This window comes from Chanodichthys erythropterus, chromosome 20 (genome assembly GCF_024489055.1).
Source record: "Chanodichthys erythropterus isolate Z2021 chromosome 20, ASM2448905v1, whole genome shotgun sequence".
NCBI lineage: Eukaryota > Metazoa > Chordata > Actinopteri > Cypriniformes > Xenocyprididae > Chanodichthys > Chanodichthys erythropterus.
Window position 1 is genome coordinate 20,069,492 of NC_090240.1, and position 17,333 is coordinate 20,086,824.

At 37.8% G+C, this 17,333-nt stretch overlaps 2 protein-coding genes across 13 annotated transcripts in view; one reads left to right on the top strand and one right to left on the bottom strand.

Annotated features, from left to right (window-relative positions):
- The window catches only part of ccdc187 (coiled-coil domain containing 187), a 29,015-nt gene extending 15,592 nt beyond the window's left edge, over positions 1–13,423 (top strand). For 9 of the 10 annotated variants that reach the window (XM_067370764.1, XM_067370767.1, XM_067370769.1 and 6 more), the window contains 8 exons: positions 3,146–3,224; positions 5,249–6,346; positions 7,184–7,299; positions 9,451–9,528; positions 9,603–9,725; positions 10,106–10,179; positions 10,262–10,347; positions 10,633–13,423. In XM_067370764.1, coding sequence (XP_067226865.1) covers positions 3,146–3,224; positions 5,249–6,346; positions 7,184–7,299; positions 9,451–9,528; positions 9,603–9,725; positions 10,106–10,179; positions 10,262–10,347; positions 10,633–10,793 — 1,815 coding nt within the window. In that variant the 3' untranslated portion in view covers positions 10,794–13,423. The remainder of the gene's footprint in view (positions 1–3,145; positions 3,225–5,248; positions 6,347–7,183; positions 7,300–9,450; positions 9,529–9,602; positions 9,726–10,105; positions 10,180–10,261; positions 10,348–10,632) is intronic. The other variant, XM_067370774.1, reaches the window with a different exon arrangement.
- Positions 13,424–13,562: 139 nt separating this feature from the next.
- tnfrsf9a (tumor necrosis factor receptor superfamily, member 9a) lies at positions 13,563–17,301 on the bottom strand. Of its 3 annotated transcripts, none has more exons than XM_067370779.1 (8): positions 17,172–17,301; positions 16,755–16,895; positions 15,839–15,955; positions 15,552–15,689; positions 15,374–15,443; positions 15,201–15,271; positions 14,820–14,969; positions 13,563–14,704 (listed from the first exon to the last, which is right to left on the bottom strand). In XM_067370779.1, the coding sequence occupies exons 2-8, from the start codon at positions 16,891–16,893 to the stop codon at positions 14,574–14,576; spliced, it is 816 nt and encodes a 271-aa protein (XP_067226880.1). In that variant the 5' UTR covers positions 16,894–16,895; positions 17,172–17,301; the 3' UTR covers positions 13,563–14,573. The 3 variants fall into 3 exon arrangements, with proteins under 3 accessions (XP_067226880.1, XP_067226878.1, XP_067226879.1); XM_067370777.1 differs by having other exon boundaries at positions 15,156–15,271; XM_067370778.1 differs by having other exon boundaries at positions 15,156–15,271; positions 16,755–16,898; positions 17,172–17,262.
- Positions 17,302–17,333: the final 32 nt, after the last annotated feature.

Consider the following 17,333-nt stretch of genomic DNA (forward strand, 5'->3'; position numbering starts at 1 on the left):
TATAAAATATGTTTCTGGAAAGCAAATGTGACTTTGCAGTGTTAATTAAAAGTTAAGCTAAAACAGACATGATAAAATATTATCCTTCACAATTAATTGTTTAATTAATACTTGCTAGTAATTTTGAATGTGTTTTCAAACCCGAGAAGCGTATTTTGCAATGATAGGCCTCCTATATTACATAAAATGTAATTCTGCTGCATTAATTATACATATTTACACCCCTGCAGCCCTGTGTTAATTAAAGCCTGTGAGGCACCAGGTTGCATCTAAATATCATCTCCACACGCTGCTGTGGAACCTGCTGGCCTATCAGGCTCACACAGGAGCACGGAAGAGTAACGTTGAACATTAATTCTCACCCAGCCAATCTAATTGTTGTGTACACAAACAAACCACATCTGGTGGGATGATTTTCTTGAGAGTCCAGGTGCCAGATAAGCTCTGAGTCAGACCCCTTGAGACAGGAGCTGCAAACATAACACCTCAGTGAATTTTGTTTATATAGCCAAATATCACTAATCACAATCCAAAAGACATCCATCCATTTTGGTTGAGCACTGGAAAATACAGCTTCATTGTCCTATAAACAATTAGAAAGATCTAAAGTTTTATTACAAAATGTTACATTTATTATCAGAAAATGTGATGTAATTTAATTTTTGTCAGGAAATCTTATGCATCCACCGAGAGAGATAAACTTCTTTAACAATTTGCAAATGTTTACTTCACTTTTTTATTTTTTAACTACTATCAGATATTTATTCAGGTATACAGACCCATTTATGATGTGTGTGGAATAATATAAAACATGGTATTATATGGAGAGCATATTGTTTCCAAAATTATATGGCTGGCTACTACTGGCATTGTCTAAAAGGCAAAGTGCTTTTAAAATATTTTTTGTAAAAATATTTGTAGTTAACAGCAAAGTTGACCTTATATCTTATCATATATTAGTTTTTACTTCTTTCTAATTTTAGAAAATTCGAGAAACTCTTTATTTTCTCTCAAATTTTTCCACAGGCGATTTGGCACACCCTTGTGGCCCATTTGGATTAAAAAAAAAAAAAAAAAAACCTGGCCTAAACGACTTCACCACTCTTTCCTTACTGTTCTCCCATTTTCTCAGACAAACCTTGAAAAACTTTGTTATAAATAATGAGCCTAGCTCCAGAAGTCTTGCATTTTTCATTCACGTACGAATCCAGTACAGATTTTAGCTCATTGTAAGTTTTATGATTGTGGAAATGAACCTGTAGTCTGGGCATTGAGGCGGAACACTGCCATCTTCTGGTTAAGTCTAAGTGTTTTGAGGACATACATTTTATAGCACAGTTAGAGTATTCCTGGTAGAAATTCCATAAATCTTTCAAAAAGTAAGTGAGACACTAGTAGTGACTGTTAATTTCTTACAAGCATATATAAAAATTTGGGGGTTCAAGTAATGATTTACAGAAATCATAGTTTGTAACTTTATTATAAAATGTGTATTAATTTGGTCTTTATTTACATGGCGCAAAATGCTGGTAGTCATGCGTTAAGATAAAAGATTAGATCAGTGCGGTGAACGTACTGTAAATGGTTCCGTTTAGATTGACTGAATGCTACGTTGTCAGTGGAAACTTCTGAGTCATTGTGGTCAGTAGTGCGATAAATTGTGTCCCCTGTTTGCCGGTTTTGTTGCAGGGCGTGCATGTGGCTGTTTGAAGATTCTGCATGGTGGGCTTTTGGCTTTAAAAACAGGCAGGTCTTCAGGCCTTTGATACGTAAGCGTGGAAATTCCCCTCAAGTTGACGTACACAGTCTATGTTCAATGCCGTGGGTGGCTATATTTTTAGTCAAAACCCTCAACACTTAGTGTTGAGGGTTTCACCTCAATGTGTCATCACTTGACTTGCCATTATTACTGCTTGTAGCACTAATGCTACAGAGGTTGAAAATTTTGTAGCATAGGCCACGCAATTGTAGCATAATAATAAAATGGCTGTTACCATCTTTTAACAACCACAGTAGTGCAGTTTGTCAAAGGACATTGTTCTATACAGAGCACACAAATACAAACCTTAACCAGAAATGTTTTCAAACTTTTTTTCTTTTTTCCAAAAATGGTAGACTGCAAACATAACACCTCAGAGTAATTTAGTTTTGTTAATATAGATAAATATCACTAATCACAATCCACACAACATCCATCCATTTTGGTTGAGCACTGGAAAATACAGCTATAAACAATTCTCCTATAAACAATTAGAAAGATCTAAAGTTTTATTACAAAATGTTAAATTATTATAAAATGTGATGTAATTTCTTAATTTGAAATCTGTAATTTCAAAATTACAGTTGAAATTTTATGCATCCACTGAGAGAGAAAAACTTCTTTAAACTGGAGAGAGGCAATTTGCATTTGTTTAATTCACTTTTACAGTCATACTTCACTTTTTTAGAGAAGTATTATTTTCCTATTTTTACCCAAATTAGGGTGTTGTGAGGATTAGTAAGTACACGCATATAATGTGAAAATATCTGTTTCATTCATACTCGTAGCCGGAGGGCGCCCTTGCACAGAAATTCCGCAAGTGAGACTCATAGAAGTCATAAAACTTATGACATTCCAGGAAATCCCTTATATGGACAAAGGCATCCAGATATCACTGATATGAAAAGCAGATACAAATGGAGGCGTTTTGACTGATAAAACATGAGACAATAAACATACGAAACATTTACTGTGAACCGATCAGTCTCCTCTGATCTCAGTGCTGCGCATATACTTATACTTATTTAATTAAAACTTTGCTTTTTTTTTTTTATTTGATTTATTTTTTATTATCATACGGTTAATCGTGCATCCCTAGATGAACCTCATGTAAAACAAAAACACCACAAACGTTCACTCACTTCACACAAACAAGCAGCTCGTTCTCACACAAATGCAAAACTGTATCGCACACGTGCCTCTGTGGTAAATTACTCCTCGCACAGAACAGTATTTTTTTATTTTTTTGTTCAACTATAATCTGGAGCCGTACTTTACATGCTTCTCTATATTTATTAAAAACTTGTTTAAAGACCCCAACAGATATCAATGAACATTATTATATGTAATAATTAATTTAGTGTTTTGTTTTGTTTTTGTTTTTAGGAAATTGCAAAAAGGATACAGGAAGAGGAAGAGCTTTGTGTGAGACACCGGAGCAGTTACCAAAATAAAGATGGAAGAGGTAAAATACTCCTGTAACAAAAGTGTGTTTTAATGAAATGATGTTTGTTAGCAGTTTGTTAGGTATGTGAGCCACTCACAAACAGGCTCACATTCTGTGTTCACATTGATAGTGTTTCTGTTGTGCAATAGACCTGCGCTTCTGTATAGAAAAGTGATTCTTAATTGAAATACATTGGGTAGTGAAATCTAATTTACATGATGAGGGGGCGGTCTCATTTACATTGACACTGAACCCGACCCCTATACAATTATAAACTCTTTAAATCATCTGGATTGAGTTCCATTTGCTTAATAAAAGCATAAGTTGCAAAAGTTGAATTTGATAAATAGTTTATATTGCAGTTTCAATGTGCACTTTCAGTGGCGCTTCCGGAATTTAGCGGCATGCTGTTTGCATATAAATGCTGTATACTGTTAATTATGGACGCTGTTCATAATTATGGATTTGTGAAACAGACCTAATGGATGATTGCTAAAGTTCTTTTGTCTATAGCACAATATTTCTGTTTGTCTCCCTCATTTACTTTGAAAACAGTAGCTATCTTGGAATTTAGTAAATATGTTCATAAGGAAATTACTTTTGAAATCCAAATAACATTGTGACTATTTCTTAATGTCTTGTCACATGCATATTTTTTGTCTAGTCAAATGGTTGTTTCCCATATAAGCATTTGATTTGCAGCATGACACGGGTGATTTTGACACCTTAGCGTCTTTTAATTTCATCCCCACATCATCTTTATGCAAATTTGGAATTCTAAATCTACTAAATACACAAATAAACTTTGTTTCAACATGCAGTGTATTGTTAATGTATTCATCATACAGTATGACACATACAGCCGACTGCTTCATCAGCTGCTTCATCTGCTTTTTAAACCCCACAAGACATTACCTCATCTGGGATGATGACTGTCCCTGTTTGAAAGGTTCTATGGTTACACCATATATTTTGTGTCTTGAAATAAAACCTGATTTTCTTTGATGGCCTTAACAGAGTTCGAGGAGAACGTCAAGCTTTCATCTGCAAGATTGATGGTGTTTCCACTTCTTTGTTTTGTGAAACAAGCCCAGTTACAGGATTGGTTCACTTTCAAATGAAAATTACCCCAAGCTTTACTCACCCTCAAGCCATCCTAGGCGTATATGACTTTCTTCTTTCTGATGAAAACAATTGGAGATATTATAATAAATATCCTGACGCATCTGAGCTTTATAATGGTGGTGAACAGGGGTCACGAATATGAGCTGAAGAAAGTGCCTCCATCCACATCCATCGTAAACGTGTACTCCACATGTCTCCGGGGGGGTTAATAAAGGTAAAAAAAAAATCCATATTTAACAAGTTATGAAGTAAAATATCTAGCTTCCGCCAGACCACCTTCCATATTCAAGTTACGAAGAAAGTGTAAACTGGCGTAGCGTCACTTACACTTTTTCAGTAAGTTGAATGGGGAAGGCGTGGGACGTAGCGTAAGATTTTTGAACTATAAGAGATTTACACTTTCTTCGTACATTGAATACGGAAGGCGGTCTGGCGGAAGCTAGATATTTTACTTCATAACTAAGAAGAAAGTCATATACACCTAGGATGGCTTGTGGGTGAGTAAAGCCTAGGCTAATTTTTATTTGAAAGTGAACTAATCCTTTAAAGGGTTATACACCTGTTGTTTTGGACTCATTGATTTTCACTTTCATTGTATGGACAAGAAAATGTTGGTTCTTTTGTGTAAAGAAATAAGTAGATGATGACAGAATATGATTTTTGGGTGAACTATTTATTAAACCCAACTATTCAATTGAACTTTTATTGGCATACTAACCACACACTGAATCACCCCGAATTCAGTGAAGCTTAATTTTAACGTCATGTTTGTGTTTGTCATGTAATGCATGTTTTCATGGTTCATTTGTCCTTTTTACTTCTAGACAGAGCTTCATAAGTTAACTGTTTTACTTTGCATCCACTCTAACCATTTTCCAAATCCCTGCTTTGTGTTTGCATGGTTGGCTTTACTAAAGAATCCACAAGCATTCCTGCTCCTCCATACTCACCCCATGCTCCTCACAATCGGCCTCCAACTAGAAGATGGCAGCTCTCCTCCTCGCCCACCTACTCAGACTCTGAGGAGGAACTGATTGAGTACAGCAGGCCTACAGTCATACGGCAGGACAGCAAACTCAATGTAGGCCAGAGGAAGCTGGTCAGAAGACCTTCCAGAGCTCATTTAGAGCAGGACGACAGGAGCGTGACCAGCCAGAGCAGCAGCAGCAGATCCTCGCACCTGTCAGGTGGATGGGGTGATGTCATCAAGCTCATAAAGAATGATATGAGCGAGCAAGGCTACCTCAGCAACAGCTCTGAGGATGATCTCTTTGAACCCGTCTATAAACTTGAGAAACTTTTGCGACACAAGCAGCAGGTCTCAGGAAAGAGGCTGAGTCGCCACAGCAGTGTGAGGGAGGATCATAGCAGAACGTGGCAGGGAGATGGTTGCGGTCGTAGGGAAAGTTTTAGGGAAAGGCATGTTCATTTCCCGGATGAACGGAGGTCCAATCATGGCAACAGTTGTAGGACCAGCGAAAATGGTTACAGTGACACTAGGGAAAGAGTTCAGTGTTCAACAGGGATATTAAGGGATGATCACACACACCTCAGAGAAACTCAAGGTCTCCAGACTCAAGCTCAGGTGTTTCGACGGAACATTTCGATGCGACGTAGTTATCATGGTAACGTACGGCGGACATCAGTGCGTGAGGGAAGCAGAACATGCAGCGTAGATGATTCTAACTTGGCTAGAGCAAGACTCTCAAATAATGCCCCCTCACTGCATCCTAGAGCACCACAGTTGATGGAGGTGGAAGTGGAGGACCGTTTGAGAGATACAGGGAGGTGGGAGATGATGAGAGCCAGAAACACACGGCAGAGAGCTAGATCATTAGCCGAGGATGGAAGGAGGATAGACGGGGACCACAGGTGTGGAGATGGTAGAGTGAGGCGAAGTCAAAGCGAGCGTTGGCAGACCTTTGAGGAAGAAAGATCGAGCACAGAGGAAGAGATGGAGAGGGAGAGCAGGAGGGAGGAGAGACGGATGCAGAGACTCCAGTCTTCCGGAGCAGGTAACCTCTCTCTGAGCTCTGCAGTGCGGCTGAGACTGTTCCTACATCTGCTCATTGCTTTCCAATCATCTCCAATCAGTTGACAAGTACTCCTGCGCATTCCTGCGTCCTTCTGGTGTATCTTTTAGGAGTGGAAACCATTTTTGGTGTGATCTGCTTTTTCTCAAGCTTGACCCCTCCAGCGAAAATGGATCTCATCCTTGTTTCCCAAAATCTCATCTGCTTCTGTCTCTCCTACAGCAACGTCAGTTGTTTTCTCCTTTTCAGTACCTCACCGTTACATATGCTTGGTTCTTATTGCATTTCTTTTTGATTTGGCTCTTACTCTTTGTCCTTTGAGGTATATTTTCCAGGCTGTAATATACCCAGTAAGATTCCTACTGTGTAATTAATAGGAAATCCACCTACTGTTAACATTTGATGGCCTCTGCCAATCCCGTTTCAGAAGGGCCACCTTCCAGCAGAGTTTAGCTCCAGCCCTGATTAAACATGCCTGAACCAGTTAATCAAGAGGTGTGTTCGAGTTGAAGCGGTGCTGTGCAGACCGTTCAGTGGATGACATCAAAGTACCGCAAGAGCAATTCAAGTCTGCTCTCTAATTGCTCTCTCAGTACTTTGATGTCAGACACCTACAAATGTCGTGCCGATTCAAGTCAAACACATCTAACCTCTTCGGGATTACCAGAAACTTCTAGGTAGGTGTGTTAAAGCTAAACTCTGCATGACAGTGGTCCTCCAGGAGCAGGAATGGACAACCCTGGTCTCGCCCCAGGGTTTGAAAACCATGTGTCTTGTCTCAACATTACCTGGTTGTGATTATGCCCTTATTCCCATCAGGATCTGCTTTTAGGAGTGGAATGGCTGCTCTTGACTTGGGAGAACTGGAGCAAGTGCTGCTGGATGAGGAGCTGGCCCGCAGGCTTCAGGAAGAGGAGGAGAGATTGGCTGAAGAGGTGAACTAAAAGTTTGAAATTTATCTACCGCAGTATAGGTAGATGGTACAGTAGTGGCCAAAAGTAATGTCTGGAAGGGGATATTTGTTTTTAATGACCCTTCAAGTTTGATTAAACCATCACAATATTTTATGTATTTTTAAATTTTTTTTTAAAAAAAGGCCAAAAATAATATCACAATTTGGAACATTTCATTCCGTTATCACAAATGAAACATTTGCCTCCAAGCACAACTGTGTAAAATGCTTACAAAATCTTTAATAATATTTGATTAAAGAGTGAAGATGTCAATTTTCCTCAGCTGGACACCACGTTTGGCCACAGTTACCAGGTATATACCAGGCAATTGACCCTTTGCTAAGCCACGCCCAAAAACCGCCACAGGCCAATCGTGGTTTAGCAACCGTTACTAGGTGCGGGAGGTCTGTCAAGTTTTGGAGCGAGGGAACGTGCCGAAATGCTGTGCCCTTGTGCCTATGGATTGTGTTAAGCTGAAACCCGATATCCTAAAAGTTTGGACTGGGTGATGGAATTGTTTTCCCTTCCCGAAACCTAAAACCCAAGGGGAGAAATGCCGGTGTTATGACACGTTGTGCTACCCTGTCAGATTTTGCTTTCCCCATTGAAACAGTAGATATCGTTAGCAAAATCTGAAAAATGCTAACGTTACCCATCAGATTGTGCTTCCAGCGTGATATTAACGTGGTCTATGGCTTCATTAACATCTACACCAACCCCAACACTAAACCAATACAATAATGCGTATACTGTAATTTTGTGTTATTTATCATGACAAGAATGATGTAATGTTGATGTATGCATGCAGTAAGCCCGGGTAGGACAATCTGACGGGTAGGTTAGCTAGCTGACTCAGCACATCATTGCTTGGAAATAATGACGGTTCTTTGTTCATAATGCATATATTTGAACGTGAAATAAAATGATTAAAGGCAAGACTGGCGTGCTAAAATTATAAGCGGGAGAATGTTATCATTGCAAAGTGGTCAGGCTAATGTCTTGTGTTTATTCCACAAGACTTATGGATAAGCTGTTTGATTTATAATTATTAGGTTATTTTCACAACCTGCTGTGGATGAACAAAGCTTTTCCTCAATAAATTGTGTGTTTCCCATTTGAATGGTCAGCGTATGAGGCGGCTGCTGCTCGCGCTGGGAGCTTTAGCTTCAATTTTGATCAAATTACTTTCTAATTGGTTGCATATTATGTCGTGGATATATCCCTTGAATGCATACTGCAGTCCCTTTTGTCTTCCTCTCTCAGATATTTCACCTGTTCGCCAAAAATGACTAATTATCTCCTTGAAAATGTCTGACACCGGTGCTTACATACTCTAAATGACTTGCCAGACGCGAAAGCTTGACAGGCGTAGCAACAGTAACTAAGGCGGGCGGGGCAAAGACCGGCCCCCCTTAGTTACTGTTGCTTTGTCTGACAAACCATGGCACTATCATGCCACACAGAGTGAAAAATACATCGCAGAGCAAAGAGGACACTGTTTAATATCATAAGTAACCTGCTCTGTCTTGTCTGTCGATGTGTTGTCAAAGTCCCAGCTTTAAAAAAAGTGTGTAATTGTTTAAATTCGAACAATAAAAAACGTTTTGTGGCTCTTTAATGTGTTGTGACAGATTGCTGTAGCGCCTCAGCTCAAGAAGCTTGTGAACTGATCATCTCTTCTTACTAGTTAATTTATAGCATCAAATAAACATGAATGAACATGAGAAGGAAAGTTGTTCAAAAGCAGAAAGAAGTCAGTACACAACATTTTTCAAGTTCAAGTCCACCGACTTTAATCTTCTGACTGCTTTGTCGGACAAAATGGCGGATTCGGCATTATGATTGGTTAGATCACTTGTCAATCAAACTCCTGGCGAAGGGTCAATTCTTCTCCTGGATGGACACGTTTCTGCCAAGTTTAGCTTCAACACGCACCTTTTTTTTGTTTAATTAGGGCTGTAGTTAAAACTCTGCTGGAATGAGTCCCTCCAGGAGCAAGATTGGAAACCCCTGGTATATACCATCGTACCTCCCAGCTCTATTAGTACTCTGAAGTCTGTTTTGTATTCCTATCAATTACAATAGCAAAATTACTAAATGTATGCTGAAGCTGGTTTTTCTCTTCTCTCATAGACTCGCCAAGGTTCCTCTCCTCTTAGAAGAGACTGTCCTGTTGGAGACTTCAGAGCGGCACAGGTTGCTCAAGATGAGGTGAGCAGAGTTCGAATGAAAGGGCTGCTTTCCCACTGCATGAATGGCCAATTAATTTCTCGTTTTTTTGGCAGGAAATTGCACGTTTCATGCAGAAACAGGAGATAAAGGCTAAACGGAGATCTCGTGAGCTGCAACATGCTGGACCTGGCCGGGAATACAGGGAGAATGACAGGAGAGCAGCATGTGACAGACAGGTAGCCACACATTTAGAGTGATGCTGTCTTTTGCTATTGCTTTACCATTTGTTCATTACTAACTAACAAAGAATCCAGCTATTTGCTGAGTGTACAAAATGACTCCTCTGTTGAATTGCCTTGTTCATGCATGTCTTTGGCATGATTCATTGATATTGGAGCCGAACTACACAAACATGCCTTTTGCTTTGCTCATGAATTCATCAGTTTTGCCACATGTGACTATGAAGATATTGATCTTTTTAAGGGTGATTCACACTGACTCAGCAAGAACTAAATTCCAACAAATTCTTTTCAAACACGTGAGGGTGAGCCAGTCTGTTTTTAGTAAAACAGAGAAATTCTAAAATTCTGAATGTGAATTTTGCTGTTTAACATAGAGGCAGAGACTGGATTCTGAAGGACTTCAATCCCCAATTGAGGACTTTACTCCAAGTCAAAATTCCATGACTATGTAAGTAACTATTTTCTAGATAAATGACAGCTAATATATTCATTCAGGAAATATCTCTTAACATCCTCTGGTGTCGCTACAGGCAATCGCAAGCTATCAGGAATGTTGCAGAAGAGCTGGACCCCACTTTTCAAAGGAAGGACGCAGATGAAGCAGGACAAATTAATGGTGCTTTCATTAATTCACATAACTCAAATGGTTTATACCAGGGGTGTCCAACCCTGCTACCGGAGAGATAAAGTCCTGCAGACTTTAGTCCCAACCTTGCCCCAACACACCTGTATAATTATCAAGCAACCCTGAACACCTTGATTTGCTGGTTCAGGTGTGTTTGATTGGGGTTGGAGCTGAAATCTGCAGGATGTTCGCTCTCCAGGAGCAGGGTTGGACACCCCTGGTTTATACCATAATTATAAATACTAACAAGCAAACAAATAAATGTTTCGTTTACAGGTCCCTGTCAAAATCAAACTTCACAAGTAGGCTTGTACAATCCCTTGGAAGAACCTACTTTTGTGCCACCCACGAAACGACAGAGTGACAAACTGGGACGAGTAAAGCCCAAGGAGAAAAAGGAAAATGCAAAACAGAAAGAGAACTGCAAGCAGCAGTGATGTTGGACATATAAGTGTGTGAAATCAACTATAATAACAAATTCATGACCATAAAATATTAAAGATATGCATGTATGTCCTGACAGTTTGGGGCTTTCCAGTCTTCTGCTTTCTCCAAGACTTATAGGATAATTTTTAACCAACAAATCGACTTGCAACTTGCAAAAAAGGGACACTCCATCCAGATAATGCTGCTATTACTAGTGAACATCTGTTTAGGTCATGTCTTGGTTTTTTGGTTTATTTGTTTCATTATAGTTTTGCGGCTGGTATGTCACCACCATGGGAAAGCTCCCTGTATAAGTACTTGGAATTACACATTTGACTTCTGGGAAAACCTGAAATGATACTATGCTTTGATAAAGGAAGTTGGCACATGGTTGAGTTAACATCTGGAGTTTTCTGCATGACTGTTAATCTCTGAAGATGCTCAAGCAGGCCTTCTTTTAGAATTTCACGTACCTTTTTTTCCCCCCTGTATTCCAGGAACTACACCAGTCTTAATTTGCCTAAAGTGTTTGTTTTTTTTTTTTCCATTTTTATTTGTCTCCATATTATGTATGCCTCTAATTTGTAAAAAGTTAGACATTTTTTGCAAAAAAAAACAAAAACAAATCATGCATTCATATTGTAAAAATGTTTACTATTCATAATACTACTACTAATAATATTTAGTGGTTTACAAGACTTCTCTGGATTGAATTCCTTCTTTATAGTGTACATCAGCATATATTCTATATATGTATAGTTTTACAAGGTTGGAGGAAATGAAACTTATTTTTGTATTGCCACCATTATGTTTCCAATATATTCAGCACTGTTATGACAATGTTAAATGTGTTGTCATGAATCAGTATGCCGCCTTTAATGCCTATATAAAGTTTAAAAAAGGCTTTGTACAGAAGACAAAATTATAATATTATTATTGTTCTGGATGTATATCAATAAACACTTTACACTTGTAGCAGAAATAGTGTGGATTGAAATTTGGACTGTAGATAGAGAGGTTAAGACTTTCCCCAATTACCAACAAATTCATGCAAATCTCTGCGGGAAGCACCTCAAACATCAAGTTTCATCAAGACCTTCTCTTCCCACAAAGTGAAACTTGTGTTTAGAAAAGGGATTTTTTATTTATTTTTTTCTATTTTGTAAGAGGTTGAACTGTTTTATAAACAGGATTATTCTGTACTGGGTTTTACATAGTAAAACCATGGTGACGCATAAAGTGACATTAAACAGGGGTGACCTTTTTGACCGTTGAAGACAGCTTAACATCACAGCACTCGCCCACCAGCTGTTCCATTCCATCCTAACTGCTGTTATGATTATAATGCCTTGACAAAACATCTCCCTGGAGCCAAAAAAAAAGCTTTTTGTGGAAGCACAGTGATTTAACTCTTAACATGTTAGCACATGCAAGTGTTTGCTTAAGACAAGATGTGGTAAATGAAATTGGAATGATTCATCATACTGTCCTAGGTGCACTAATCACATTACAGGCACTGAATATTTGTTCAAAGCTGGTATTCAGGGAACTCCCACTGAGTCACCCAACGACGTAAGAATATAGTTCATTGAACTTTTTTAGATTAGATTTCATATATGTGAAGTCTAAGAATACAAGTCAGGGTTCAACTGGTTTACTGATCTCTCTTCTCTGGAACACAGTTTAGAATACACTTACAGGAAATCTTTCATGTTTCTGTAATTTCAAAGGATTTTGTCCCCAATAACTGGTTTAATGGCCTCAATATCTGCTCCATGAACAAAGTATTTAATTACTGGAAACGTCCTAACACATGGATTATATGACCCCTAGGGCAAGCTGGGGCTTTTGTTTTACCGCATACAGAATAAAATATGCAACATACTATATAGTGCAACCTTGTAGTTTTTACTTAGGGCTTTTCCCACTGGCATTAACACCAGGCTATTGTCTTTGCACAAAAACAACAAATTATCGTGAAAAAAAAAAAAAAAAGTGATCTTCACGGTAAAGACTGTAAAAATGCTACAGTGAAAAACTTAATTGGTTAAAGTTTCCAAACTATTTGCGGTGAATAACTAATAGATCTAATGGTACATTTAATGTAATTTTACAGTAAAATACTGTTAAATTAACAGTTTTTGGAAGTGAAAAAGAAGTCATTGTATAATTTACAGTAAAAAAAGCTGCTTGTGATGAACTTTGATTCATCATGTGACTCATCACCACTGTGTTTGGTGGTTGTAAGTGCATTTTATAAAGGTACAAAACAGCTATTAGTTCTTCAATAGGTTGGTAAATTAACATTGTATTCGTTTATAAAATATGGTATTTTACTGTAAATTTAAGTTAATCCATAGAATTTAAAATGTTGCTACCATATTTTGTCGAATTTTTTTTTTCAGTGCATGGTTTTGCCAAGTAAGACATGTTCCTGGATCAGCCAAATATGTTGATCCTAGAACAACATTCCTGTTCAAAAAAGTCCTAAAACTATCCCTACCCTTAAACTTTACCCTACCCATAACATATCCCTAAAATCATAGGGAAATGATGCTTTGATGAGGTGAATAAAGCGGTTGTTGAAGCACCTTGTGTTGTAAGCCTAAACTCTAAACTGTAAACTTGATTGACCTGTTGTTCTGGGATCATCAAAGATGTTGATCCAGGAACATGTAGCGCTTGGCAAATTCACGTTCGCCCCCGGCATTGTTGTGCCAAATGTATACAGTGTGAAACGATGCGATGTTAGACCGTGACTGCCAACAACCAGCCAATCATAATCTAAACAGCACTCACTTCATTAAATATTCATGTGCATTGTACAGCCATGGCAAAATACACACACGCTATTTCAGCATATGAAAGGGGAAAATGTCAAACAGTGATGGAAACGCATCAACTGGAGTTGAGATTCTTACAGTTGAAAGTTCGAAAAGTCTTTTTAAGGAATAAATAGCCCAATTCATGTGTACGAGCAAGACAAACTAAAGTAAATTATACTGATAATGCAAATATGAACTTTAACCCAGGATTTACACATGTAGTGTGTGAAACCTCAAAACCTAAAATACCCAGGATTTATTCCTAACCCAGGGTAAAGAACAAACTGAATAAATGGAAAACGATAACTTATGATTCTGCTAACCCAAGGTTTAGATCAGCCCGGGGTGCCCATTTTATTTATTTTTAAATCCTAATATGTACAAAAACAATGTAAAAATCTTAATGAGGTCAAAAGTCCAGTTTCAACAGGAAAGGCAATACTGTTGTTTCTTGAGTGCATATCATGATTTGGTCAGTCACACTGACCATAAAGTCTCTTCTGATTCCCAGAAACAACACCACCAAAAAAAAAAAAAAACCCAATGTAAAACAGCCTCATTGTTCTTCTGTCTCAATGTTCTTGGTCCAGATTTTTTCAAAAAGGTGCCATTTTCAACAGAAAAGAGGGGAAGCCCACCAGGGTATTTCAAGAGGGCTTTGACCTGAAAATGTGACGCAAGCACCAGTAGATGACACCTACTCTCATAAAAGTGTTGACATACTGTCTGCTACTGCACACCTACGTTAACAACCCTTTCATCTTGTGTTAAGGTGCACTGTACTTCAGAAGTGAAAAGGGCAATAATGCATACAGTAATGTGATTCACAGCTCACTTTGTGCATTGGAACATTAAAATGCCCATTTTGTTCCCACTAATCACTGATGCATTTAGTGGATGTTCAGCTGTAGTTTCCTTTTGCTATTATAGCAAGCAAGATACGAAAATAAAAGCTGTCCAGTGAACTCACACTATGAGTTTAGACTCTGAGTCTTGCGTATTGATGGACTCTGAGCTGCCACCCTGTTCCTGCTCAGGACGATGGCAACTACAGTCTTCCTGCTCCACTACCATAATCCTGGACTCATCTGAGTTGTCTATAAGAAAGGAACGACAATACTGTCAATTAAGGCATTATCACAACGATGGTAAATTTATTTTAGAACACCATGTAAGAAAGAAAAAAATGGACACTCGGGTTTTAAATGGTACCTTGGTCAGGGCTATCAGTTTTTGGCTTCTTCTCTGTTTTGTTTTGTGCCTTTACATATGCAACCACTGATGCTATGATACAAAGGACAGCCAACCCTGCCATTCCTCCAGCAATGAAGACTAGAAGCCAGTTTGTCTGTTCTGGAAGTCCTAAAAAAATATCCTTAAGGTTAGAATTCAATACTCATATTGAAAGATATGCAGTCCAACTAACTTCACAATGCTCTGCAATGATGATAATATATATATATATATATATATATATATATATATATATATATATATATATATATATATATATATATATATATATATATACTAGATATTCTCATTTACCTTTACTCATTTCAGGTAAGGTATCTTGCTCAGAATTCTCCTTACTTTTTTCTGAATGTTTGCAGATAGTGTTACTGGTAGCATTTCCTTTGAACAAAATCTCTCCATCAGGACAACTAGAGAATGAATAAGAAGCTTTGGATGAGTTTTATGGCAAATGAGAAGCACAGACTTTATATTTAAAAAACAAAAACAATAAAACTGTAATTGTACGCTACCTTTTCAATTCTCTGCAACTACTGTGGACCTGATCATTGAAAAATCCTTTTGGACATTTTCTACACATTCCTGCAAGCATTAAATGAAAGAATTTATATGAAAATAATATAGAAAACAGCAAGCAATTTCTTAGTGAACAGCTTCAGAGCTTATTAATCTGAGGGGGTCTATTCTTACGGTTTTTGGTGGGCTCCTCTCCCGCCTTGCATTCAGTAACACAGAAAGAACAGTTGGCATCTCCACACCGATATCCAGCCTTGCATCCGCATACAGTATCGCTGCTGATATTGCAAGGTTTAAGTGTAAACCGTACACCTATAAGCATGGAAAAGAAAAGATTAGTGCTTAGAATGATGACATTTTAAAGCTTATGATGATGCAGATCAACAAAATCATTTGTTCTCTCAAACTGCAAAACATTCGCTTGACAAAAATAGCAGTGAGGATGTAAAACTGAATCATACCTATACACTGGGTACATCTCAAACAGTACCAGTCAGAAGTGAGTGTGTAAGTGCCAGGTTCACAGGGAGTACAGAGCTTTTTTGGGTCTCTTCCACATGACTCCACTAAGCGGTTCCCTGTAACCACAAGAAACTTTTTACAGTAGGGCTTTGACACATTTGATACTTATAGTAGACGCATAACTTCTGCACTCTTATCACTATGTAAAGGGGACAGAAGTCTGAGGGAGATAAAAATATAAAACAAACAAAAGTTATGACATTTACTGAAGTAAGCTAAAAGTGGTGACATGGCAAGTAGGACTATGCTAGTAGAAAATCACCATCATTTGCTGTACCAAATAAGAAGAATCTTATCATGTTAAAACATTAACATTTTAAATTTGATAATATTTCAATTATTTAATTTTAACTGTCTGATGTCATACAACAGCATATCTGCTTTTCTGGAATGACATGGCCAAAACAGAAGGACAATTACTGCTAACAGAGACTGACATCCACCGAGTATCTCATTCATCTTTAAGCTTAGCAGAGCTCCTCATTTACAGTAAGATTTGTGGAATTAATATTGTACAATGTGTTGGGACAACCCTTTGATTGAGGTTGAGGATGATAGTTATCTTTATGCAATGACAGAACAATTCATGGATTTCCCTTTGAGTGCTAAACCACATCCTTTTCATGTGGCACTTTCAAAATGATCTGAAACTTCCTTCACTTGGTCACTAATGTGTAATTTCAAGGATAAACTGTAATTTTGCCTCTTCAATATTCCAATAATTCATTAAAAAAGGGAAATTATGAAATTGCAAACTTCTGTAAAAACAAACATTTTTACAGAATATGTCAGTATTGCAAATATCTTGTTAGGTTACATAACACATCGCTTTGCTGTCAGTTATTGACTGAGTACCTGGCTTGCATCTCTCACAGCAGACATCATGTGTTCCAGACAGCGTCCAGTACTCGCAGCCAGTGTCAGCTCCTACAGTGTAGTTCAGTACTAGACTGAATATCAGCAAGACATACAGTCCTTGGAAAGCACTCAGCATTTCTTCTTACACAAAAAAATAATTAAAAAGTAATTATTATTTATTAGCTAAATATTAGTAATTAACTGTATGTGTGATAAGGGAAAATATAATTATTTTACTTATTATAAAAAATTATTTATTAAATCAGTTCATTCAACTTTGTCAACAGTGAAACAGGCTCAAAGAACTTCTAAAATCCACAAATGCTTAAATATTTTAAATATAGCAACGTTAAAATTATTAATATATGGTTCGTATTAATAAATTAGTAGTAAAAAAAAAAAAAAGTCTCTTACTGTTTCCAGTGTAGTGGTCCTGGCTCGCAGCAAACGCGCACTAAGATGAGAAGTTTCCACTTGCTCATGTTTTATGTCACAGTCAAGTAGGCGTGGCTTACAAGCTGAATACAAACGACACGCTCTCTTTTTTCTTTCTCTCTGTAGTGCTCTGCTCTGTCA

What these genes read in the sequence shown, in the direction of transcription:
- tnfrsf9a (XM_067370777.1), bottom strand. Translation starts at nt 16,893, where the DNA reads ATGCTGAGTGCTTTCCAAGGACTGTATGTCTTGCTGATATTCAGTCTA. An exon ending in AGAGGAGCCCACCAAAAACC is followed by an intron (nt 15,444 to 15,551) that starts GTAAGAATAGAC and finishes TAATGCTTGCAG; the next exon opens with GAATGTGTAGAAAATGTCCA. An exon ending in AACTGATAGCCCTGACCAAG is followed by an intron (nt 14,705 to 14,819) that starts GTACCATTTAAA and finishes CCTTTCTTATAG; the next exon opens with ACAACTCAGATGAGTCCAGG.